We start from the raw sequence: 24,631 nt of genomic DNA, 5'->3' as shown, positions 1-24,631 counted from the left end.
GTCTTTGTGAGACGCAGAGTAGGTGAACGGATGATCTCTGCATGTGTGTTTCCCACCATGAAGCATGGAGGAGGAGGTATGATGGTGTGGGCGTGCTTTGCTGGTGACACTGTCAGTGATTTATTTTGAATTCAAGGCACACGTAACCAGCATGGCTACCACAGCATTCTGCAGCAATACACCATCCCATCTGGTTTGTACTTAGTGGGACTATCATTTGTTTTTCAACAGGACAATAACCAAAAACACACCTCCAGGCTGTGTAAGGGCTATTTGACCTAGAAGGAGAGTGATGGAGTGCTGCATAAGATGACCTGGCCTCCACAATCAGCCGACCTCAACCCAATTGAGATGGTTTGGGATGAGTTAGACCGGAGAGTGAAGGAAAAGCAGCCAACAAGTACTCAGAATATGTGTTAACTCCTTCAAGACTGTTGGGAAAGCATTCCAGGTGACTACCTCATGAAGCTGGTTGAGAGAATGCCCAGAGTGTGCAAAGCTGTCATCAAGGCAAAGGGTGGCTACTTTGAAGAATCTAAAATATGTTTTTATATTTGTAACACTTTTGGTTACTACATGACTCCGTATGTGTTATTTCATAGTCTTGATGTCTTCACTATTATTGTACAATGTAGAAAAAAGTAAAAATAAAGAAAAACCCTTGAATGAGTAGGTGTGTTCAAACTTTGACTGTATATTCCAAATATTTTGGTTGAACAACCATCCTGATTCCTCTGAGAGTTGACTGCTTATCCCATTTTATTCCTTAAATCATATTTATATATTACACTAAATTGTGGCATGTTTTATATGATGGAACTTTAGATTTGAATGTGTGTACAAACAGTATGGGTGATGTTGGGTTTCAATTGCATTGTGATCTATGAATTATGCATTATTTATTTTTTTATACTATTTGTGTAGGCCTACTACTGTTATTTAGCTGCTTACTTTATTGTCTGTTGCAACAGATGTAAGACATTAAAGAGAGAGAACATAATGCTCAGATGTTTCCATGTTTTGTAGTATTATACAGCGTACATGGCAAATCATATTTCTTGAATTTCTTCACTCTAAATTGTATCTGTTTTCAAGATTTCTTGAGTGTAACAGCATCCATGATTTTATTCATAATATCAAATTTGATGAAAGATATTCAATGTTCCTTGCTATCCGGGATCTTTGGGACGCATAATGATTAGGGTAAGGGTTAAGATTATGGTCCCAAGGAGCTCACATAGAACTAACCCGATATTGAATAGTGTAGCACACATCCCGCCTGTCCTGCTTGCTCATTTGCTTATTTTGCACGGGGGTGGGTGCTTTGTTTCGAGAGAACGAACAACGTAGGCTCTGATTGGTAATAGTAATTGTCAACGTTTCTCTTTACAATATGACCGCCTTTTACGGCTTGTTCTCGTGATAATTGAAATTATGAAACAGGAGACATTTTGGTTCTTGTAACAGGGACGTATCTTGAATTCAAAGCATGAACATATGAGCCACAATGGTAGATATGCGTAGAATCGTTTCTGTATTGATGTTCTAGAGCCAGCGATGGCAACGGAGTAAATAAACGACGTATTCAAAGTTGCAAGTCAGTTCATCAACATAAATGATTCTTGTTGTAGCTCCTAGTACTGGCTTGCGAACGAGGATCATTTTGAAGAGCGAAACACCCAAATAAATCTTACACATGAGTCGTTGAACATGGACGGGTGGAGTCCAATTGTTGCAAGAGCTTCTGACGATGAACGTTCAAGCTCCGAGGGTGAATACACGGTGGAGACTGGACCAAAAGAAGCGGAGGAGAAAGGGGGTGAACTAAAGATACATGATGAGAGGGTGGATGGAGGTGCTGCTGAGGGATTTGGGATAACTGGCTTTGGAGAGGGCACCGTGAGGTTGAGTCGTACAGGACAGACCGCTGAACAAGAACTTCGGTACCTCCACTTGCTATGGGAACCCAGTCGAGTTGGATTAGGTGCGGGTGTGGCGAGCAGCAAACCCGGGAAGGTGACAGGGTGTAGAGCGAGGCGACAAGGGAGAGCCCGGCGAAATGTGGGGCCCATTGGAAAAGATATTTATGGTACAGAAATTCCACACACTCAAAATTGCAGAGAGAAAAAATGTTGTTGATGGAGAGAGCCGTGAATTTCACACCCAATCATGAGGTGTGAATAGTGTAAAGCTGTGTGAATGTTGCGGAGGGATGGGATGTCATGCAAGGCATCTGCCTATGGCTCCTGAACTTTGACAAAAGTATCATCAGTATGCATTATACTAGCCTAACACATCAGACGGTGATAGGCATGTCAACACTCAAAGCACAGAGTTTAGCAATCTACCTGATGTTTACCTAACCTTTAGCTTGTTTGTTCATTCTCTCTAGCGGTGAAGAGGTTTCGAGAGGCTGCCAATGGAAACGACATTGATACAGGTAGGCACTGAAAATAACTATTGTGAGACTTAACAAGACTAAGTAATATATGGTATCCCGTTCAGGTGTTTAACGTTTCTGTCTCTCTTTTTTTATCCAGTGCGCAGGCTTCTTCTAGAAGACATAGACCCTTGTGCAGCAGATGACAAAGGAAGAACAGCCCTCCACTTCTCCTCCTGTAATGGCAACGAGAGCATCGGTAAGTCAAAGTGAGAAGTGCAAGGGGCTCATGATTCATTACTCAACAGTAATGACATTGTTATGAACTGATAATAATCACAGCAGCATTTCTGTGAACAAATGATTAACTCGTCCCCTTCCTTCCAGTGCAACTTCTTCTGAGCTACGGCGCTGACCCTAACCAGCGGGATGGCCTTGGGAACACCCCTCTTCATCTGGGTAAGAACAACACGTCACCGAAAGTATAGCATTTAGTTCAGGGGTGTACAACATTTCTACTTTAGGTCCCAATGGTAGAAACGTAAAAGAATAACATTTTATTTTGATTGAACTTTTCCATGTCTGAAAAATGTATATTTTCCACAATCTTTCCACTTCTGCACCTGTCTCTGCAGCGGCCTGTACCAACCACGTGCCTGTAATCACCACATTGCTGAGAGGAGGTGAGAAGCCCTTACGGTATGAAGACACATGGACATACATACTGTACACCTGCTAATGATAACTTGTTAATGTTGTGTTTCTGTTCAGGCGCACGTGTGGATGCCCTAGACCGAGCAGGAAGGACCCCCCTGCACCTAGCACGCTCCAAACTCAACATCCTGCAGGAAGGAGACTCGAGGAGTATAGAAACTCTTAGAGGGGAGGTCACACAGGTAGTAAGGGGTTATTACAACAGCACTATGTAAACATTAGTATACCAACATTTATTTGGTGGAGTCTGAAATTCTCTCTCTCCATGGCTCTGTAGATCATTCAGATGCTGAGGGAGTACCTGAATGTGATGGGACAGAGTGAGGCCAGAGAGAGACTGGATCATATCTCAACACAGCTGCAGCACACACGCACCAAAGAACAGGTAAGACACATTTGTGTTTAACTCACTCTCTCTCACACACACCTGTTTCTTTGGCATTGAACCAAATGGTAACACAACCAATTGGTATCATTTTTTTACAAGTCTGAATGTGTCTTCATAGGTGACAATTATGGCTTCTCTTCTGTTTCAGGTTGATGAGGTAACCGACTTGCTGGCCAGCTTCACGTCACTCAGTCTACAGAAGCAGAATTTGGGGGATAGGTAGAGGGGGCTCTCTTTGTGGATACATTCTTCTGTTTACGGCAGAGTAATGGGCATACTACTGTGATAAAGTAAATAAAAAAGATCTTTATGAGCTCATTACCCTTGACTGTTGTGTTGGTCTTCCTCTCAGCATCTTTATGTCACTGCCTTTTTTCTGTTGCCTTGCATGTGTTGTACATGAATGTTTACTGTAAAAAAAATAAAATAATGGTCATTGTTGTAAATGGTTGTAACAATCTGAGTTAATGGATTAAAAAAATATTTGGAAATATTTGTTGCCTCTGCTTTATAAGAAAATACGGTGTAACATTAATATGCATTGTCAGTTAATGTAGTTATCATTATCCATTCATAGAATTAATACATGAAAAGTAATGTTACAAATTGGTTACAATATCTTCAAATTAACAGACGCAATGTATATTTCCAACCAATTGACATTGTGCACTACAATAACGTACACGATTTCATTGTTCTGATTCGCTACATCACAGTCAAGTCCCTCCCCCTGCCGATACGCATCGTTGTAGACTGATATCAAAGATGGCGACTGGAACCGCGTAAATTGGTGATTCCGGAGAGGTAGTAAAATTACATATAATTGTACATTTCTTCTCACTTTGCGACAGTAAAATTCACATATTCTCACCTCAGCATGCTAAACAGAATTTATGAACCAAATGCATGAAAATTACTTTCTTTGTCCGTTTAGACTTACATAGGCCTAGCTGCACCAGAAGCCACGGACTGCTATTGCAGTACCTTCCGGATAACCCAGCACATAATCAGCAATACGAGTTAGAAGAGGTTCCAAATGTTGGGAGTTAGGTACTCTCAGCTAATGAAAGGGGGTGTGTTTGTGTATTTTTTCGAAAGTAGGCGGGAATTTATCCTTCAATTGCCTAAACACACTTCAGTTTTGTAATGTATCTATTATTACTATAGACTCAAGCATGCCATTTATCAGTGTATACTGTAAAAGTTTAAGGAGAGACATCAATTACAGAATGAATGTCCTCTCTCATCAACCATATGTGGTGGCGAGTTGTAACAAGGCAGTTCTTGCTTTTTGAAGGGGTTTACTCAGTTTGATCAATTTGGTGTTAAAATACTTCTTTATTGTTGTCTGTCTTATTTTTTACATCCTTCAGTTCACAGTGAAATGTAAATAACCTGTATTTTGCAGTTAAACTGCTCCAAGTCACAAGTTGCTTATCTGTTATATTGGCTGATTCAGTGGCTGATGTTTCCTCCATATCCTTATGACTGTGTTCTAATATCTTGCTATTGTGACACAGAGAGACGAGCAAGCCTGTTGAGGAGAAAAGAGAGATCATGGCTTTTGAGGAGATCAAGAAGAAAGGAGTAGTTGGTAATTTGTGCCAGTTCTTTCCTCTAGTACCTCTTATGTTCTTTTGAAGAAATCTGTCAATAATTTAGTTATTAAAAGTCATCATCATTCCAATTGTCATGCAATGCCTGAATTTCCCAGTGTGCATTACAACTCTCTCTTTCTCAGAGGTAGGGATGGAAGGGGAAGTGGGCCTTGTGGCTGGTCGCAGTCAGAGAGAGAAGAGGAGATCATACAAGGACCTGCTCAGAGAGGAGGAGGAGATTGCTGCACAGGTTCGCAAGTCATCCAAGAAACGGCCCAAGGTAACAGCAGAACACTGGTTTCAAAATCAAGTGCCATGTAGTTTCTGTTGGTTGTAAATTTAGTCAAATCCTGACTTTTTCATTTAGGACTCAGAACCTTTCTTATTGGGAGGGGACTCTCACAAGAAGAAGAAAAAGCACAGTGAAGACTACTATTACAGAGGTAAAGGAGGAAGGTATTCTGCTCTGTCAATAAAATTATTTGCATGAATTTTATGCTGAACCGATTCATTATGTTCTCACTCTCCCTTCACTATGTTCTTTACCAGACCAGCAAGGCTCAGGCCCACCTCCCCACAAGAAGAAGCGAAAGTCGTCAGACCACTCCCCTTCCCTGTCCTCCTCGTCTTCCTCCCATCCCACAGACACAGCCATGGGGCTCCTACAGGCCATCACCTCCCCAATGGCCACCGGCTCAGACCCGAGCCCACACCTGCACAAGAAGCCCTCCTACCCTTCCTTCTCTTCCTCCCACTTCTCCAAAGACCGCAAACGTGATGGGAGCACCGGAGGAAGCAAAGGCAGCCACTCCTCTCATTCCCGCCCTATGTCCTCATCCTCCTCTTCCAAAAGCACTCCTCCAAGTCGTCGTCTCTGTTCCATGGTGGTACCGGTACCCCTAAAGGAGATCTCCTGAACATACGTGAGCCGGATGGGCTGAGGATGAAGCTCATGGTCTCGCCTAAGGAGAAGGCCGAAGGAGAGGGCTTTCCCTTCCCTCCCCACTCCTCCTCATCCTCAAAAGGGGGATAAAAAGGAGAAGGACAGAGACCGGAAACAGCTCTCTAAAGTCCCCAAGAAGATGCAGCAGAGCCGAGATCCACTGCCTGTTGTGGGGAAAGAAGTGGAGGTGGAGGGTAAGAAGGCCTTTAGGCTATGAGAGACATGGTTAGAAACTCATTTGTATGTGCCCTTAACCACTTTTCCTGTATTTGTGTTGATTCCTGCATGAACCCTATGTCCTCTCTCTCTTGTGTGTCAGGGCACTACGGTGTGGGTATGGGGGAGACAGCTCCTCCTCGGGGGCGAACTGGAGGCAGGAGAGCTGGTGATAGACGACTCGTACAAGCATCTGTCAAAGAAAAAGAAGAAGAGCAAGAAAAGCAAGAAGAAAAAGGAGAAAGAGAAGGACAGAGAGAAAGACAAAGGCGGGAGAGAGAAGAAGCACAGCAAAGGATCAGGAGGTGATTAGAAACCTTTGGAACGCTGCCGCTAGTCTGCCTTAGTCCTATTGCAGAAAGATGTTTAACATTGGTTACTTCAACAGTTACTTGAATTATGCATTCTAATATGCGCTCCTTGTATGCTTTCTCCAGGGGACCCATCGAGAGGCCACACCCATACCCATGGCTCAGCCAATCACTCTGCAGCTGGTGGAATGTATGCCATGGGGGCCCCCATCCCTACTCCCATCCTTACTCACCATCATCAAAGTAATGAAGTTGCAATGATGGAGAAGAAGAAAAAGAAGGAGGAGAGGGAAAGGGAAAAGCACGAGAAGGAGAAAGATAAGGTAAGAACCAAAACAGATTGGTAGTTTAGGCTTTTAGACAGTGTTTCCTGCATTGTGTACAGTGTGTATATATATGTACAGTAAATATCAAATCAAATTTGATTGGTCACATACAAAGATTTAGCAGATGTTATTGCTGTTGTAGTGAAATGCTTTATATATAGATACACTGCTCATCTCCTTTCTCTCTCAGCCCAAGAAGAAGAACACAACAGCGTACCAGGTGTTCTGTAAAGAGTACAGGGTCAACATCAATGCAGAGCAGCCGGGACTAGGTGGGCAGAGTTATCCCTTTTATAATTACATTGTAACTATTAATGATTGTGGTTACATATGCTATACAAAACCTTTAGAGAAAGACTTTACTGTTTTGCAGTGTTTGGGGAGCTGAGCAAAAGGTTGGCAGAGGTGTGGAAACAGCTCCCAGAAAAGATAAACTGGTAAGTTTCACTTGAAATTACCAATTTAAAAGAGAGTTGATTGATAATTCTAATAAACATTTGAAATCAATTTAAGAATGGTCTGCCAGCACTATGCTATGAGTCATGGTTCATGGCCTAAATTGCTTCTATATACTCATAGGTGTGGAAGCAGAAAGCTCAGTACCTGCAGCACAAGCAGAACAAAGCTGAGGCCACCACAGTCAAACGCAAGAGCTCCACAGATGGTGTCAAAAGCAAAGGTAAGAGCTAGGGATGCACGATAAATCGGTGAGCATATCGGAATCAAACGATATTAGCTAAAAATGCCAACATCTGCATCGGCCCGATGTCTAGTTTAACACCGATGTGCAAAACCGATGTCAAAGCTGGCGTGCATACATATATAAGTAGATGACTTAATGACTACAGCACTACACAGAACAAAAGCAGAAAAATACTATGCGCACTTCCAACAACTTAACAAGTTCAAGTTGAGCAGTCATTTGAAAGAGTAAGAACATTTCAGCGAGACAACACAAAGGCAAAATCCATTAACGCCAAGATAATGGAATTCATTATGCTACTTGCTATGGGCGTCACGACTGACATTTGGACCAGCGATGTCAGCCCCATGAGAATGTTGAGTCTGACAGCACAGTGTGTCAACGCGGTATTGCATGCTCAAGAATGTGCTGGTTCTCATACCGCTGCTTCCATTTAAAAAATGTTTGAAACTTGGAAACATGAACACACTTCTAGTGCCATTCGACAACTGACTGGAGAAATAAGATAATCAACTGCGTCTGCAGCAGATACACTCTGTCATGGCATTGAAACATCTGCTCAACAAAACTGCCCACACCGACCGTGGGGTTATAACTTAGGCTGTGAACAAGCGATTCGCTGGCATTCTCTCTGAGCCTCTTTACTGTGTCACCACCATGCTTAATGCTAGGTACAAGGACTGCTACTTCGATGGAGACAAACAGGGTTTACGTGAAATGTAACGACGCTGGGCCAATTGTGTGCTGCCCTATGGGACTACCAATCACGGCCGGATGTGATACAGCCTGGATTCGAACCATGGACTGTAGTGATGCCTCTTGCACTGAGATGCAGTGCCTTATACCGCTGCATCCATGTGTGTGCGTTAACTATTTACCTGTCACTAGAATGCTTAAAATGCCGCTAAAATGTTAAATATTGCTATTGGGGTTTTTTGGCAAGGGAAATATCCAATATCTGTATCGACCAAAAATGTGATATCGGTGCATCCCTAGTAAGAGCCCATCTGCAGCCACATTGGCCTTGCAGCTCTATCAGCTTAGACAGGGATACCAAGTCAATCAGTAGTCCTGTCCTTTCTCTATGCTGCTTTATCTCTCTCTCAGTAGCCCACAGGACACTCATGGTCAGTTGGTCACTGCGTGTGTTGTATTTGTATGCGTCTCAGGCTCTATGAAGGGCATGGGGCTGGGAGCAGGGCTGGTGTCCCCCAACCGGGCGTCTGTGGGTGTGTCCCTGTCACCAGCACGGGTCCCTGATGTCGACCCCATTGATGCGGCCGCTCACCTGCAACTACTGGGAGAGTCCCTGTCCCTCATCGGCCACCGATTACAGGAGACAGAGGTACACACACACCAACCAACTATTCCCTGTATCTTTTAACTTAGCTGTTGTGTCCAAACTTACTCTCTTCACCTACAACAGAAATGTGTCATTATCACATTCATATGAGTAAAGACTGAACAAAGATTTGTGTGTGACCACTAGACTAACTGCCTCTGCTCTCACCTCACTCAGGGGATGGTGGCAGTGTCAGGCAGTCTCTCTGTACTGCTGGACTCCATCTTGTGTGCCCTTGGACCCCTGACCTGCCTCACAGCACAGATCCCCCAGCTCAACGGATGTCCCCGCCAAGTCTTGGTAAATCACTCACATCTTACCATCTATTTGAAATGTTGTTCTGAAAGGTTTCATCTCCCACTTGGGCTGTAAAGTAAAAATATGTGGCTGTAGTGACAGCACATTGTGTGATAGCAAGTGTGTTTGCATAAGGCCAGCCTGAAACATTTCTCTCCTTTTATGTCTCTTTCAGTCCAACACCTTGGACAACATTGCCTACATCATGCCAGGGCTGTGAAGCCAACAGAAACATTCCTTTCCCGTCTACTGAGTGTCCTCGCCATGAAGTAAAACATTTGGAGTGAGAGTGCCCATTATAGAAGCGTGGCTTGGGATGCAGACAATTATTTATGCAGCAAGGCATTGGAAAACGTGGATATTATTACTTTCAACATGTTTTTAAAATGTATTTTAAAATGTGTTAATTTCCTTATTATTATTTTTTTTCCTGAAACCTATTTTAATGAACACTCTTTGCTTTCCTCTGGCATATCTGTTAGCATCTTCAGAATTAACTGTATGTTCTTGTGTGAATGTGTGCGGGCGTGTGTTTTTCTGTGTGTATACAGTATCTCCAGAGGCTAGTTTTTACCCAAAAGGACAAACCAGGGCCCAAGTCCACCATTGTTCCTCTTCCATCAACGTACCATGAAAATAATATATTTTGACAATTATTCATGTTTGTTTTACCACTTAATTGCATAATGACTTGCTCTTTTGTATATATGCTATTTTAATGAGTATTAAGGTTTAGATTTTGACTGTAGAATGAAATTTGTATACGGTAGAAACATTTTGAGGCAACTGCAATCAAACTACTGTTGTGGTATTTGTAGCTTTTGAAGCACAAAGCTGTAAGCCACATTTTCATGAATACATTTCTTCCTCTGAGTATACAGTATGGACATGTTGACAATAAAAATGACAGTGTCAACATGCAGACTGAGCATAGCAGACTTATATGACTGGTATGTACCACCACCACCTTCTTTCAACTACAGCTGTTGTTCTGACTCCTAAACACAAACTAATGAATGAATAAGGCTTGTATATATTGTAACAAACCATTGTAGTGTATCAAGATAATTTACATTTTAAGGCCAGTTATACCTACAACTGAAATTGCTATTTTTAAGTCAGTAAAGGAATTGTACATGAACTGCAGCAGCTGCCTGTGAATCCTCAGGATCCTTGTCAGATTGAGGATGATGTGCTCTTTTCTACAGAGTAGAACTAGAACACTATGTCTGTCTGTGCTTCCACATGCCTCTATGCCCCAGCCAGGGAGGAATGCAAAACCTTCCCTAATGAAGTGCTTTGGATTCTCTGTTAACCAAGAAGTAAAATCTAGCATAATTTGGTCAACTGCATAATTAATTTTGTGTTCATACGTTTTAGAAATTGAGAGAATGTTTGGTGATACTGATGATTTGTCGCCACAAATGGTTTGTTTACATAGCAAGTTAAGCAAACTAACATGGCTGGTTAGGATAATTAACGTGTCAGGTTAGGAACCAACGTGTCAGGTTGGGTGAAATGATGAAGAAGTTTAGAAGAACGAGGTCAAGGTTACGCCTCGATCACACTGACAGTGTCAGAATTTTGGTACATCAGAAGTACATTTCCGATGGAACGCTGCGTTTTACTTGCAACATTGCGTTGCAGAGACAGTTGCAGTGCATTCTGTGTGGTGCATACGTTGGATTTATCGAACTATATGCATAGACGACTTGACAGAAATGGTAGCAGAAGGTGAATGTTGAACTGTTGTTGCAGACATCCATATGATGCCGCGTGCCATTTTGCGTCAACTGTTGGTATGATCGAGGCGTTCGGAAAAGGGCTCAGTTACAACGCTACGTTGTCAACAACTGTTGTCCCGACGCGACCACTAGAGGGTGGTGTAGGTCTACGTCATCTAGCCACAACGGTAGAAATGTAAACAATTTCTAAAACCATTTGTGGCGACCAATCACGGTATGTGTATACGAAAGTGGCGACAAATAATCAGTATCGACATAACACAAGGGTCTTCAACATGTTCTTGCCCACCGACCCCCTCCCAGTCAAACCGATTTTCCAGGGACTCCCATTCTACATTAGCCCCCGAAAAATATTACGTTTTGTCTTATCATTAGGTGAATTAAGTAATCATTTTAAAATTAATAGATTTGATCATTCGTTTTTTCATTATTTTGACCTCCCCACATAAACTCTAGCATAGCCTATTATGTAGAAAGGTAACACATTTTCTCTAAGAGCGGCTGTTTAACTAGTTATGTTGTAGTTATGTAGTTATGTTGTCAAACATGTATGTCAAAAGAACAACAAAGTACCAGTAGCCAGTGGCACTGGTAGCCTATTTGCAGGTGCTTTTCAAACCCTATGTCAGACACTCCAGTGAGTGTTTTTATGTATTTTTATTTCACCTTTATTTAACCAGGTAGGCAAGTTGAGAACAAGATCTCATTTACAATTGCGACCTGGCCAAGATAAAGCAAAGCAGTTCGACACGTAGAACAACACAGAGTTACACATGGAGTAAAACAAACATACAGTCAATAATACAGTAGAAAAATAAATATACATACAAAGTGAGCAAATGAGGTGAGATATGGGAGGTAAAGGCAAAAAAAAGACCATGGTGGCAAATTAAATACAATATAGCAAGTAAAACACTGGAATGGTAGATTTGCAGTGGAAGAATGTGCAAAGTAGAGATAGAAATAATGGGGTGCAAAGGAGCTAAATAAATAAATACTGTAGGGGGAGAGGTAGTTGTTTGGGCTAAATTATCGATGGGCTATGTACAGGTGCAGTAATCTGTGAGCTGCTCTGACAGCTGGTGCTTAAAGCTAGTGAGGGAGATAAATGTTTCCAGTTTCAGAGATTTTTGTAGTTCGTTCCAGTCATTGGTAGCAGAGAACTGGAAGGAGAGGCGGCCAAAGGAAGAATTGGTTTTGGGGGTGACCAGAGAGATATACCTGCTGGTGCGCGTGCTACAGGTGGGTGCTGCTATGGTGACCAGCGAGCTGAGCTAAGGGGGGACTTTACCTAGCAGGGTCTTGTAGATGACCTGGAGCCAGTGGGTTTGGCGACGAGTATGAAGCAAGGGCCAGCCAACGAGAGCGTACAGGTTGCAGTGGTGGGTAGTATATGGGGCTTTGGTGACAAAACGGATGGCACTGTGATAGATTGCATCCAATTTATTGAATAAGGTATTAGAGGCTATTTTGTAAATGACATTGCCGAAGTCGAGGATAGGTAGGATGGTCAGTTTTACAAGGGTATGTTTGGCAGCATGAGTGAAGGATGCTTTGTTGCGAAATAGGAAGCCAATTCTAGATTTAACTTTGGATTGGAGATGTTTGATGTGAGTCTGGAAGGAGAGTTTACAGTCTAACCTAGATATTTGTAGTTGTCCACATATTCTAAGTCAGAACCGTCCAGAGTAGTGATGTTGGATGGGCAGGCAGGTGCAGGCAGCGATCGGTTGAAGAGCATGCATTTAGTTTTACTTGTATTTAAGAGCAATTGGATTCCACGGAAGGAGAGTTGAAAGAAGGTTTGTCTGGAGGGTTGTTAACACAGTGCCCAAAGAAGGGCCAGAAGTATACAGAATGGTGTCGTCTGCGTAGAGGTGGATCAGAGACTCACCAGCAGCAAGAGCGACATCATTGATGTATACAGAGAAGAGAGTCGGTCCAAGAATTTAACCCTGTGGCACCCCCATAGAGACTGCCAGAGGCCCGGACAACAGGCCCTCCGATTTGACACACTGAACTCTATCAGAGAAGTAGTTGGTGAATCAGGCGAGGCAATCATTTGAGAAACCAAGGCTATCGAGTCTGCCGATGAGGATGTGGTGATTGACAGAGTTGAAAGGCTTGGCCAGGTCAATGAATACGGCTGCACAGTATTGTTTCTTATCGAAGGCGGTTAAGATATCGTTTAGGACTTTGAGCGTGGCTGAGGTGCACCCATGACCAGCTCTGAAACCAGATTGCATAGCGGAGAAGGTATGGTGGGATTCGAATGGTCGGTAATCTGTTTGTTGACTTGGCTTTCGAAGACCTTAGAAAGGCAGGGTAGGATAGATATAGGTCTGTAGCAGTTTGGGTCAAGAGTGTCCCCCCTTTGAAGAGGGGATGACCGCAGCTGTTTTCCAATCTTTGGGAATCTCAGACGACACGAAAGAGAGGTTGAACAGGCTAGTAATAGGGGTTGCAAACATTTCGGCAGATAATTTTAGAAAGAAAGGGTCCAGATTGTCTAGCCCGGCTGATTTGTAGGGGGCCAGATTTTGCAGCTCTTTCAGAACATCAGCTGACTGGATTTGGGAGAAGGAGAAATGGGGAAGGCTTGGGCAAGTTGCTGTGGGGGGTGCAGTGCTGTTGACCGGGGTAGGGGTAGCCAGGTGGAAAGCATGGCCAGCCGTAGAAAAATGCTTATTGAAATTCTCAATTATAGTGGATTTATCGGTGGTGACAGTGTTTCCTATCCTCAGTGCAGTGGGCTGCTGGGAGGAGATGTTTTTATTCTCCATGGACTTTACAGTGTCCCAGAACTTTTTTGAGTTTATGTTGCAGGAAGCAAATTTCTTCTTGAAAAAGCTAGCCTTGGTTTTTCTAACTGCCTGTGTATATTGGTTTCTAGCTTCCCTGAAAAGTTGCATATCACGGGGCCGTTCGATGCTAATGCAAAACGCCATATGGTGTTTTTGTGTTGGTTAAGGGCAGTCCGGTCTGGAGAGAACCAAGGGCTATATCTGTTCCTGATTCTAAATTTCTTGAATGGGGCATGCTTATTTAAGATGGTGAGGAAGGCATTTAAAAAAAATAACCAGGCATCCTCTACTGACGGGATGAGATCAATATCCTTCCAGGATACCCCGCCAGGTCAATTGGAAAGGCCTGCTCGCTGAAGTGTTTCAGGGAGCGTTTGACAGTGATGAGTGGAGGTCGCTTGATCCTGACCCATTACGGATGCAGGCAATGAGACAGTGATCGCTGAGATCTTGGTTGAAAACAGCAGAGGTGTATTTAGAGGGCAAGTTGGTTAGGATGATATCTATGAGGGTGCCCGTGTTTACAGCTTTGGGATGGTGCCTGGTAGGTTCATTGTTCATTTGTGTGATATTGAGGGCATCAAGTTTAGATTGTAGGATGGCTGGGGTGTTTTGCATAATAATACCAAAGACATTGTAATTTTGTATATTTTTGACCTGCACTGCTGGAGCGTGAAGTTCAAGAATTTCACTGTACCCTGAAATTACATCTGAGACCCTGTCATTGTGATTAATAAACTAATCTAATCTGCTAAATATTATTGCTAAATATTGGGAGTTGATCAATAAAGTGTTCTCCTTTCTACTGCAGGTGCCATTTAAAATTCGTTTATTCTGTTGTTGCTAGAAATATTCATAAAAACATTGAAATACAAATATTTATATTTTCTTGGACCGAGGTTGAATACCCCTGACATAATAAATTGCACATCCTTTTAAATTCTGGCAGATTATCGGCCTACACATATTCGATTTTTGGAAGTTTGAGCAAGTATGCCATGAACATATTGGTTATAATGATGTTGCATAATTTGTATTTGAAGAAGTCAGCCTACATTACTTTGTTTTGTCACTGCGTCAAAATACCCTACAAAAACGTAGCATGCTAAAACAGGCTGTTTTTGAAGAGCAATGACTACGGCTACGCCCTGAAGACTGCAGAAGCACACGGCACAGACCGATCCCTCTTCTAGTGAGTCAAGACGTAGGAACGAGGAAGTTGACTAGAGTGCATACTAAATACGACAAGAATATCTGGCAATATCCCACAAGCAAGAGATGGCATCAGGTCCCCCACAAACAGGTACGTGTAGTCTGCCAATTATTCACGAAGGTTTCAGGAAGTGTTGACTTCGCGTTCGTTTATGACTGCTTCATACTCGCTTGTGCACTGTAAAACTCGCCACAAACGCACTTCACGGCCTGTCAGTTTTTAGAATGTGAGGGAGGCTATCTCCGCACTGCGATTGAGCTGATGTCTGTATTTTGAAATTCGATGAAACGTGTTTATCGTATTCTACATTTCATAGCCCAGGGTTTCCCACACTCGGTCATGGGGCACGTTTTGGGGGTTTTCACTAACACTATACAGACGATTCAAATAATAAAAGCTTGATGAGTTGGTTATTTGAAGCAGCTGTGTAGTGTTAGGACAAAAACAACAAAACGTGCACCCAGGGTTGGGGGCAGGACCGAGTGTGGGAAACACTGGTATATTCTATGAGATGTTTTGTGATTTGAGTTATTTTTTGTCTCACAGGAAAAATATGTACAATGTCTTCATTGTTACAATACATATTTTGGCAGAACTTTCAGAGATACCAAAGTATTTTCTTATTGAACAGTACTAATGTAAACGGAAAATGAAAGCAGAGATCAGATGACCGAAGCTTGTGATGTGTGCAGCTACTGAATCCTCCCTTTCTAAGAACACTCCATCTCCTCGCCTTGTCCCAATGCAGAGCTGAGGCTGGTTCTGCTTGGCCGGACAAGAGCAGGACAGAGTGCAGCTGGAAACGCCATACTGGGCCGCCAGGCTTTCCTTACCCAGACTGCCAGTGAGCGAGCTGTCACTCAGGAATGTGAGAAGCACAGAGGAACCATAGCAGGGAGATGGGTAAGATACTTTGTTGATTCTTTACAAGGACAGTAGCCTACACACTGATCAAATGACTTAAATGTCAACCAGAGGTTCTAACATTACACACTGTTTTTGCCTGCAGGTATCAGTGGTAGTCGCCCAAGACTGGTTCTGCTCAGAGCGCCCCCCGGAGGAGGTGAGGCACCATGTCTCCTCTTGTGTGGCCCTGTCGGCCCCGGGGCCTCATGCCTTCCTGCTGTGTGTCCCTGTGGACCGGCCGGCTGACATGGAGCTGCGGGCCCTGGAGGCCCTGGAGAAGGTTTTTGGCCCCACTGCAGTCAGTGGACACACCCTGGTCCTCTTCACCCACACAGACCAGATGGTTCTGGGACAACAGCTGGACGAGTACATCGCCACCAGACGCAAAGACCTACTGGAGCTGGTGGTGATGTGTGGAGACCGCTATCACTCTCTGGAGAGGAGGAGTAGAGGAGAGAAGGATGAGAGGAAGAGTGTGGAAGAGCTGCTGGAGAAGGTTGAACAGACTGTAAAAGAGAGCGGGGTGGAGTTCTACAGCTGCCCCCTCTACCAGGAGGCTGAGGCCAGGGTGAGAGAGAAGCAGGCAGAGATAGTGTGGCAGAGAAGAGGGGGAGAGGAGCTAAATGAAGAGGTGCCCTCCTCAGCCTCACCTCCAGAGCAAGAGCTAGATGATGAAGAGATGGCAAGAGTTAGGGAGGAGGCAGAGAGGAGTGTGCACAACCTGAACATAGACACCGAGGGTATTACCTCTCTTTCTCCTGCCTCCTCCTCTCCATCATTTCTCTCGTCCTTGTGGCAAGGGTTGACAGGGTGGCTGAGGAGGCTGCCCAAGATGCTGAGGATGGAGTCTCTGCTGGGTGCTTTCGTTGGCCTGTTTGTAGGTGGGCCCGTTGGGCGGATGCTGGGGGCCACTGTGGGCTCAGTAGCCACTGAAGTGGGGAGAAGGAAGACACCGAAGACAGAGAAAAATAAATAATGGCAATGGGATCCATATCTCCAGTTATTAACCTTAAAGGGACATTTCACAATTCTTCACATTCATCATCTCCAGCACCACCTCAACATCAACATATGTGAAAATGATGCATTTCTATGTTTTGTAGTAAAAAAATATTGAGAAAGATAAGCGTTTTCCAATGATGACATTAACCATTTGCTATTTTTAATAATGCCTACTCACAATTAGTTATAATCATCTTCCTCCTTATTTTTTACTACAAAACATAGGAACGCACCATTTTCACATATGTTGATGTTGGGGTGGTGCTGGAAATGGTGAATATAAAGTAGAACAATTTTAGTTTCCCTTTGTCATTTCACTGCACTTGTTTTATTGAGCATTAAGACAATTGGCTTGTATTTGACCAACGTACAGTCCTCACAATACTTGTTCTAATATTTGTTGTTTCACTGCTGGCATGCCTATTTTGACTGGTCATATTTTCAAAACCAGTTATTATAGAAGGTATGGTAGGGTCTACTAAAGACTACAAATAAAGGGGAAGTTACATACATGATCCACTTGGTGGCGACGTTGACCAAAACATTGACGTTATACATTAAATATTTGAGCTCAACTGAAAATGAATACCTTACTGCTAACTTAAGGAAATAAAAATACAATCATCTCTAAGGCAATTTGTTGTGTCCTGTATATGTCACACAGTTGATACTTTTAAAGCATACCATTACACATTTCCCTCAGACTGAATTTAGCCATTTATTGGCCAAAATGTTCAAGCACTATATTTAGGAGTTGAGTATAGGCTACATCTCGAAAATAAGACTTTCACATGATGCATGAGAGATAACGGAGGCCTCCGTTATAGACGGACCATCTGCAGCAGTGTGTGTTAGCTGAGGACAATTGCTGGAGCGTATAGAGGGTGTTAATAATAGTGGTGAGGAGTCCTAAGTGAAAGTGCCTCTGACTTTGGAAAACACTGAAGCACTGCTCTCAAAGCTTCCTCTTTTTTCTTTATGCAAAACGGTAGGTTACGGGTTTGACATTGATGTAATTGATACTCTGTTAAAACCATCAGTCAAACCCATCTTTACATCTCTCTCTTTAAGGTTCTCTCCCTCTCTCTCTAAGCTGACAGAGACCCTGCCTGTGGAACAGCTAGGCGTTTCCGAATGTGGGTGGTCCGCCGGGGGAGGGAGGGAATTAGTCCAGCTCTCATGTTTCCCGAGAAGAGAGGGAGGAAAGGAATGAGAAAGAGAGTAGGGAGAGAGCGAGAAAGAGGAGAGTGAATATGTATGCGCAAGCGAGAGAAAGAGAGAGAGAACATGCTCAGGGATTACATCTGTCTTCCAGATGTGGCCTCCACAGTTGTCTGAAACGGGGAAAAAAAAAGAAAGTTTAAAAGTAAAGGAAAATTGGTGCTAAACAGTTTTTTATTGTTAAGAATTATGCATACAGTACAGTGCGGACTACAGTATGGCGGTCTACAGTGAACCAGGGTATGATGCCAGTTCATTCCTTATGAAAATGCAATGAAATGACGTGGTGCACCCGTCCAGTAGACCCCTTAAAGATAATGCATATAAAAAGGAACACCTGTCCAAATATTGTTCTGTCTTATTGGATATGCATCAGCGAGAGGACAGTGAGTAATGATAGAGGGAGATAAGAAGAAAGAATAAGAAGGGATGAGAGAGGGGTGGAAAGTAGGGAGATGGATTTCCATACGCAGACAATGTGAGTAGAGGCAACCATGCCGTTAGGCCTAAATCAGAGGGAGGCTGTATCTCGTCTGTGTAGACAGTTGTGGCCCAGGGTTGGTCCTCAGATGCTGAAGCCCCATCAGGACAGCAAAGGATGCAGAGTTGATTTGTGCCTTTATGCATAACCAAAGCCAAAAATCTGAACAAACAGCTCATGGAATCACTAGTGACCCATCATTAACACAACGGCTGTAACTTCTGAAGCTTTCCCTCAGAGCAAAAATGTTGTTCTAAAGACCTTGTGGTCCTCCATTGAAGTGGGGGCAGCTCGCTGTGATTCGTGGAGACCACAATATTTTTTTGTTATCATCACGCAAACCAAAGGAAAATAAACAGGATGACACACTTTTTCCTCCACCGCAGACAAGGCCTCTCCCTTTGCTAGCTACACAGCACTCACCGTAAACTGCTCAAAATATCACCAGGACAGGACTGATTACAACCACAGCATACCCTCTAATACACATCAAATACTGTATGGTCTCTTTGTGGTTTGTTGAGAAGAACATCTGAATAAAAATACAGCAGGCTACAAAGACATTGGCTGAAGGAATCTGGACCACATAAAAAGAGACTGTTTCATCCCTGGAGGTAATCACAGAGGAAATAACAAATACTACACGTGCCAACCAGAATGAACAAAAATACGTTTTGAGAAAGGTAGACAGAAACCTTTATTAAAAATATGGGCTAATAATGTGGTGATATGGTGTGTCTGGATATTAGAAAGGCCTTTTGATGGTGGCTAGCCTACTGGGTGGGTAGCAAGTGATATGCCAACTTGGAAATTGAAGGTTGATAGTTACTTTGCGTCATATATTTTTTTGCTTTGCATATAGCGAGGCATACTGTAATAATTATATCACAGCCCATGCTGTTCCCCTTCCAACAGAGCAAGGCCTAAAAAGTTAGGTCCAGCGGCATGCCTGCTCTCCTCTCTCCTCACCAAGTGTTCTCCATGGCACAGGCTCTCATCCACTCATCTTTTTCCTATTAGTGCTGTTTTCATGTTCCTCCCTGTAGCGTGAGCGTGTGTGTGTCTGCAATTGTTTACGGAGCACTGTGAGGAGCTAACATTTGCCCTGTCCATGTGTGGGTTGGTGGGACAACTCATAAAGCCAAGATGGAAGCTTCGGCCAAGTTAGCAAATAATAATGCAAGGAAGATGTGTCCATTGTAACGGCGCATTGAAGGGTTTGAAGATGTTTATAGCTGGCTGGCAATATTAAAGTAGTTGACGTTGAATGGTAGTGTCAGTTTATTGCTTCATGAGGTGATATGTCATGCCAAACACATGATTTACTATTATGGCTTTTGACATTTTTTACCTTAGAAGGGGTAAGACTACCTCTGTCAATAATCACATAGAACAGTCAACATAGAACTTCCAAATTAATCTGTTTAATTCAGTTATCCAGACCATTTGACATGGCTATGATTGGTAAAGCATGCAATACATATTCTGTAGTTACTAACAACATGTATTATAATGCACAATTGAAAGCAAGGACAGCACTAATTTCCTTAGAGTACAATTAGTGCATGCTTTCACGCAAATCAATGTAAGTGTCAGGACAAAGAAGAGACCACAGTCAACATGACTGTAGGCCTACAATCACGCACATCTGCCGAGGTTAGGGGGAGCTGGCACGATCCAGTAGGACACACCACACATGCACGCACCAACAGCTGGGCTGATGTTTAGGATGGGAGATGCATGACTGGGTGGAAGTGGACTGGTGCAGCCAGCCAATATGAGAGTCACCTTTCATCCCCTCACACATCGCTGGCCTGCCTTGGACCCGAGCCAGATGTGGAGAGAGATGGAGACAGAAGAGGGGGAGAGTTTTTGATTATTATCACTTTAGTTTATTATCTATTTCACTTGCCTCGGCAATGTAAACATGTTTCCCAATAAAGTCCCTGCCAATAAAGCCCCTTGAATTGAGAGAGAGAGAGAGAGAGAGAGAGAGAGAGAGGTGGTCTGCATCTCTGTCAGGAGGAGTGTACAGTACTTGGTCCTACTGTGAGATGTTTTATGTGTGTGAGAGCGGTACCACAGGAGCCGTTAAATTCTATAACCACCTAAAAGGGGAAGAGAGGCAATGGTCCTGGGGCTCTGTTCTATACAGTGGATGGAGGGAAAGTGTGGATGGACAAGAGGCAATTACATAAGAAGGAGGAGCAGGAGGCAAAACTGAGCCATCTTAAAAGACACACGTCCAGGCCAAATTTCCCAACAGCTTTGGAAAGAGTTTTAAAAAAGAGTTATCTGTGTTACGGTGACAGTAAGTTTTTGCGGTATTGTTTAACGTTTTAGAACGTGGGATAAAAAGGGCTGGGGGCTGGGTTGTTGTTGGTGTGACAGTTCTTAAGGGTTTGTGGTTTTACACCACACCTCCACAAAAGCCAGTGCTTGAGAATTTACCGGAGGGGAGGGGCCTGACTCTGGACTTAATGACGACTCACTATGGGCTGTGGGTGCTGGATGGCCCCAGAGCTGGCCATAACTGATGAATAGTGTGGACCACACTAACTGACATGCGCCGTTGGCTATAAGTGGGTGCGGTGAGCAGAGCCTTTTGAAGCTGGAGCCGTGGGCTGTGTTTGAACCATCAGCAGAGACCCTGCTCTCTGTAATGGACACCGACCTGTGGTTTGATCAGGGCTCCGGCAGGCCAACACAAGCACACACTTTCCTCCAATTGTATTACTGGGCTTGGGGAGGTGATGGAATTATTTCTGCTACAACACTGGTTTAATTCAAGGCAGATTTGACCCCAGCCTCACTTCTCGAGTTCAACTCATTGGATCAAGTCATAATCCTGCCTCGACCACATGAATAAGACACAGAGGGCGATGCACTCGTTCTTACCGCATACGTCAAATGTCACTCTGGTCCACGTTCAAGTCATGTGGCTCATGATGGTACCATTTCATCCGAAAGTTGAGGGAGCTTAACTGAGATCTACAGAGACGAGAGGAGAAGACAGACAAGTAGGACGAATGGTGCCACGCCACATTGACACAGAATCAACTTGGAGCTCTGTGACTTTTCTGTTTGCACAGATCCACAACCCAGCCCAAGATTCAGTAGATTACACTCTGTCCATGCCTTTTTACAATGGCAGTTGTAAAGTTACTTGGTGGCAAGTTGATGTACTAACATGGCAAGTACTTGTCCACCAGAGGCAATGTGAGAGCCTGTTAACATCTAGTAAACCATGAGCTATGGTTTGACATGTCGTACTTGGTTCGACAGGGGTATTCATATTTGACTGTTGAGAAACGGTGGACCATTATTCTGGAGAAATTCTGAAGGTTGCGTTGCCACAACCACACATAGGCCTACTGTAGGCCTACACTGCACCAGATCAACTAGTGGCTGACCCATCACACCTCTTCACAGGAATAATGTGCCAAACTGTCCCTAAACAGCAGAGCCTTATTAGACGTTTACTGTGAGCTATGACTAAACTAAGGCATCTCCGAGCACTCTGCGAAACATCCAAATTCCATGCCAGAAATACAGGCCTTTCTCCAAAACACATAATAACTCCTGTTCAAAGGCCCTATCTTGTATTATCATTTCAAAGGGGCCAAACACAAAACATACTCACACTCAACCTTGAGCTAGCTAACGAGGACGGGGCCCGGGCGAGGCAGGCTTTTCCAGTGACTGTGCAGCAGATAGAGACGGTTGTGGTTGCGGTTGGTTGCCGTTTGGTGTGTGACTCGGTCCGGCTCCCACACAGTTGAAACCAGGGGACCCGGAGTGAAGGGTGCTACTGAGGCCCCTGATCCTCGTGAAGTGGGGAGGGCTTTAATCTGAGTTTGAAATGAGAGACAGGGTCGTCCTGAGTGCCGACGGCCTCTGATTTGGTCTGTGGTTCCTTTGATAGCATGCATCCTACAGAAGTGAGGGAAACAATAAAAGATGACAGAGACAGTTCTTGGGGAAAACAGGTTTTAATCCATGGAGCTTCAATTGCTGCACTTCGGTCACAGCCTCCCCAGAGAGGGCAAGGGAGTCAAGCTGAGAGTGAAAAGCTGATATAACGTACAGTTAAAACACAATAACGTACAGTTTCTGATAGCAATCAGAATAGTCTTCTCTTTAAAGAGATTGAAGGGGATCTTAAGCACTTACAATTTGTAACATATTGTACGAATTGGAATTCCTAACACATGATACAAATTGCATTTATTTATTTGCAGGACACAACCCAGTAAGCAAAATGATGTTAGACGTCTTTTCCAGAAAGTAGCATTATATCACAATAATTATTATTTTATATAGGAAGAGGAGCCAGCTGAAGAACGCAACAGAATAATTAGTATTGCTCCAATTTACCACATACACTTACAGTATGTTAGCTTTATCAGAATCTTTCCAACTGACAGTCCAACCTTCAGAATTAACCAACAGACCACTTATTGTTTAGTTCAATGCACTGACTGTTCTCGCTCAGGATAATAGCATCTGCTGAATGACCAAAATTGAAATGCAAAAATCAAACAGTTGCAAAGAATGCTTGGTATTATTCTAATGAGCTCCACCCCAAACAAGTACACATTTGGTTGGTGCTGACCAGATTCAAATCTCAACAAATCATAGACGTCTAGGCTATATTTCACAAGTTTGAACAGTACAGTACAGTATGGCACAGTTAATACAGCAGAGTAGAGTAGAGTACCACAGTCTCAAACAGTAACAGTTTTAGTTCAGTAGAGTACAGTAAAATACGGTCCCAAACAGTACAGTTTAGTTCAGTAGAGTACAGTACAGTACGGTCCCAAACAGTACAGTTTAGTTCAGTAGAGTACAGTAGGAGGTCCCAAACAGTACAGTTTAGTCTCAGTAGAGTAGAGCTTTTTGGTCCCAAACACTATAGTTTAATTCAGTAGAGTACAGTACAGTACCCCAAGAACAGTATCAGTTTAGCATGGAGGTAGAAACATCAGTAAACATGTTTAATTCAGTGCAGTACAGTACAGTTCAGCACTCTAAAGTAGCTCTACTTACAATAAAGTACAGTATTTAATGTACACCACACTGTACTGTACTCTAGTGTGCTCTGTGCTCTATTGTACTTGTGTACTCTACTGTCAAAATACTATACTTTTATTTAATGTACTGTGCACTTAATGTACTGGGTACTCTGCTGTGCTCTAATGTATTGTAGGTGCTATGCTGTCCCAAACCGAAACATAGATGTCTATGTTTTGGCCAACAGGTCTGGACCGGATCAAAATGGACGTTGAAATCAAAGTCGGTCGGGACTGCACCAAAACAAGTGTTGAGTGGGAACATATCATACGAAATGGATGAAGTTGTACACAAAATGTACAGTTTTTATTGGTAGCACTGGTGCTCCTAACTTCTAAAAGATAGTAGCAAAACACAAAATTAAGGAATACCAGAAAATATTTTGACATCAATTGAGATATAGCCTATATTGGGCCTAGTGCTTTTTACACAATGTAGAAACCAAATATTCCACAAATGGCTTTCAATGACAGAGATTTGTATCAACATTATAGCTGTTTATAATAACCATATTAGCCCATCACTGTCTATAGTGAATGATAATTCTTCACATTTTACAGATGAAACGTCCAAGCTGCAACTGCATGCCAGCCATTTTATCTCAGTCAAATGGGAATATGCATTTAGCTTTTCTCAAATGATGAACGGATTTTGAGGAGCATCTGGAACCAAAATGGCTGACTTTAGAGTCCTGGTTGTACACCAATTTTGCGCAATTTTCGGGGACCCGCTTTGGCTCGTGACCTCTACTTTCAAATCTACTGGCTGAAATTATACAAACCTCTGTAGCATCACTTTAAGGCAACATTCTAAAGACATAATTGTTGATAGTCAATAATCAATATGGTAGTAATCTGTCCTTCCGGATTTTGTCAAATATAATATATTGACCCTGATGTCCATGCTTTGGCACGTTCATTTTGGTCACATTTAAATCAATGTGTCAGTCTGAGATAAAGCGTTTGCAA

At 43.1% G+C, this 24,631-nt stretch overlaps 3 protein-coding genes across 4 annotated transcripts; all 3 read left to right on the top strand.

The window, feature by feature from the left end:
* Positions 1-1,432: 1,432 nt before the first annotated feature.
* LOC112247005 (ankyrin repeat domain-containing protein 54) lies at positions 1,433-3,975 on the top strand. The gene is made up of 8 exons (XM_024415641.2): positions 1,433-2,089; positions 2,393-2,440; positions 2,541-2,639; positions 2,768-2,839; positions 3,016-3,063; positions 3,152-3,276; positions 3,372-3,479; positions 3,631-3,975. The coding sequence occupies exons 1-8, from the start codon at positions 1,711-1,713 to the stop codon at positions 3,703-3,705; spliced, it is 954 nt and encodes a 317-aa protein (XP_024271409.1). The 5' UTR covers positions 1,433-1,710; the 3' UTR covers positions 3,706-3,975.
* A 221-nt stretch (positions 3,976-4,196) lies between these two features.
* LOC112247012 (HMG box-containing protein 4) lies at positions 4,197-9,677 on the top strand. Its single transcript, XM_042315406.1, is given in 16 exon segments — positions 4,197-4,286; positions 4,417-4,532; positions 5,003-5,076; positions 5,224-5,360; positions 5,448-5,523; positions 5,630-5,925; positions 5,928-6,109; positions 6,111-6,217; positions 6,356-6,544; positions 6,677-6,873; positions 7,067-7,148; positions 7,250-7,317; positions 7,456-7,555; positions 8,749-8,924; positions 9,099-9,221; positions 9,394-9,677. Coding segments are annotated over 15 exon segments (1,866 nt in total). The 5' UTR covers positions 4,197-4,286; positions 4,417-4,518; the 3' UTR covers positions 9,439-9,677.
* Positions 9,678-14,877: 5,200 nt separating this feature from the next.
* LOC112234591 (GTPase IMAP family member 7) lies at positions 14,878-17,519 on the top strand. Of its 2 annotated transcripts, none has more exons than XM_024402789.2 (3): positions 14,878-15,070; positions 15,696-15,883; positions 15,990-17,519. In XM_024402789.2, exons 1-3 carry the CDS (start codon positions 15,046-15,048, stop codon positions 16,860-16,862), a joined length of 1,086 nt encoding a protein of 361 aa, XP_024258557.2. In that variant the 5' UTR covers positions 14,878-15,045; the 3' UTR covers positions 16,863-17,519. The 2 variants fall into 2 exon arrangements, with proteins under 2 accessions (XP_024258557.2, XP_024258558.2); XM_024402790.2 differs by having other exon boundaries at positions 14,880-15,070; positions 15,729-15,883.
* The last annotated feature ends 7,112 nt before the right edge of the window (positions 17,520-24,631 follow it).

This window comes from Oncorhynchus tshawytscha, unplaced genomic scaffold (assembly GCF_018296145.1).
Source record: "Oncorhynchus tshawytscha isolate Ot180627B unplaced genomic scaffold, Otsh_v2.0 Un_contig_2910_pilon_pilon, whole genome shotgun sequence".
NCBI classification, from domain to species: Eukaryota; Metazoa; Chordata; class Actinopteri; order Salmoniformes; family Salmonidae; genus Oncorhynchus; species Oncorhynchus tshawytscha.
The sequence above is the reverse complement of the archived record's forward strand: the minus strand, read 5'-3'. Positions and strand labels throughout refer to the sequence as shown.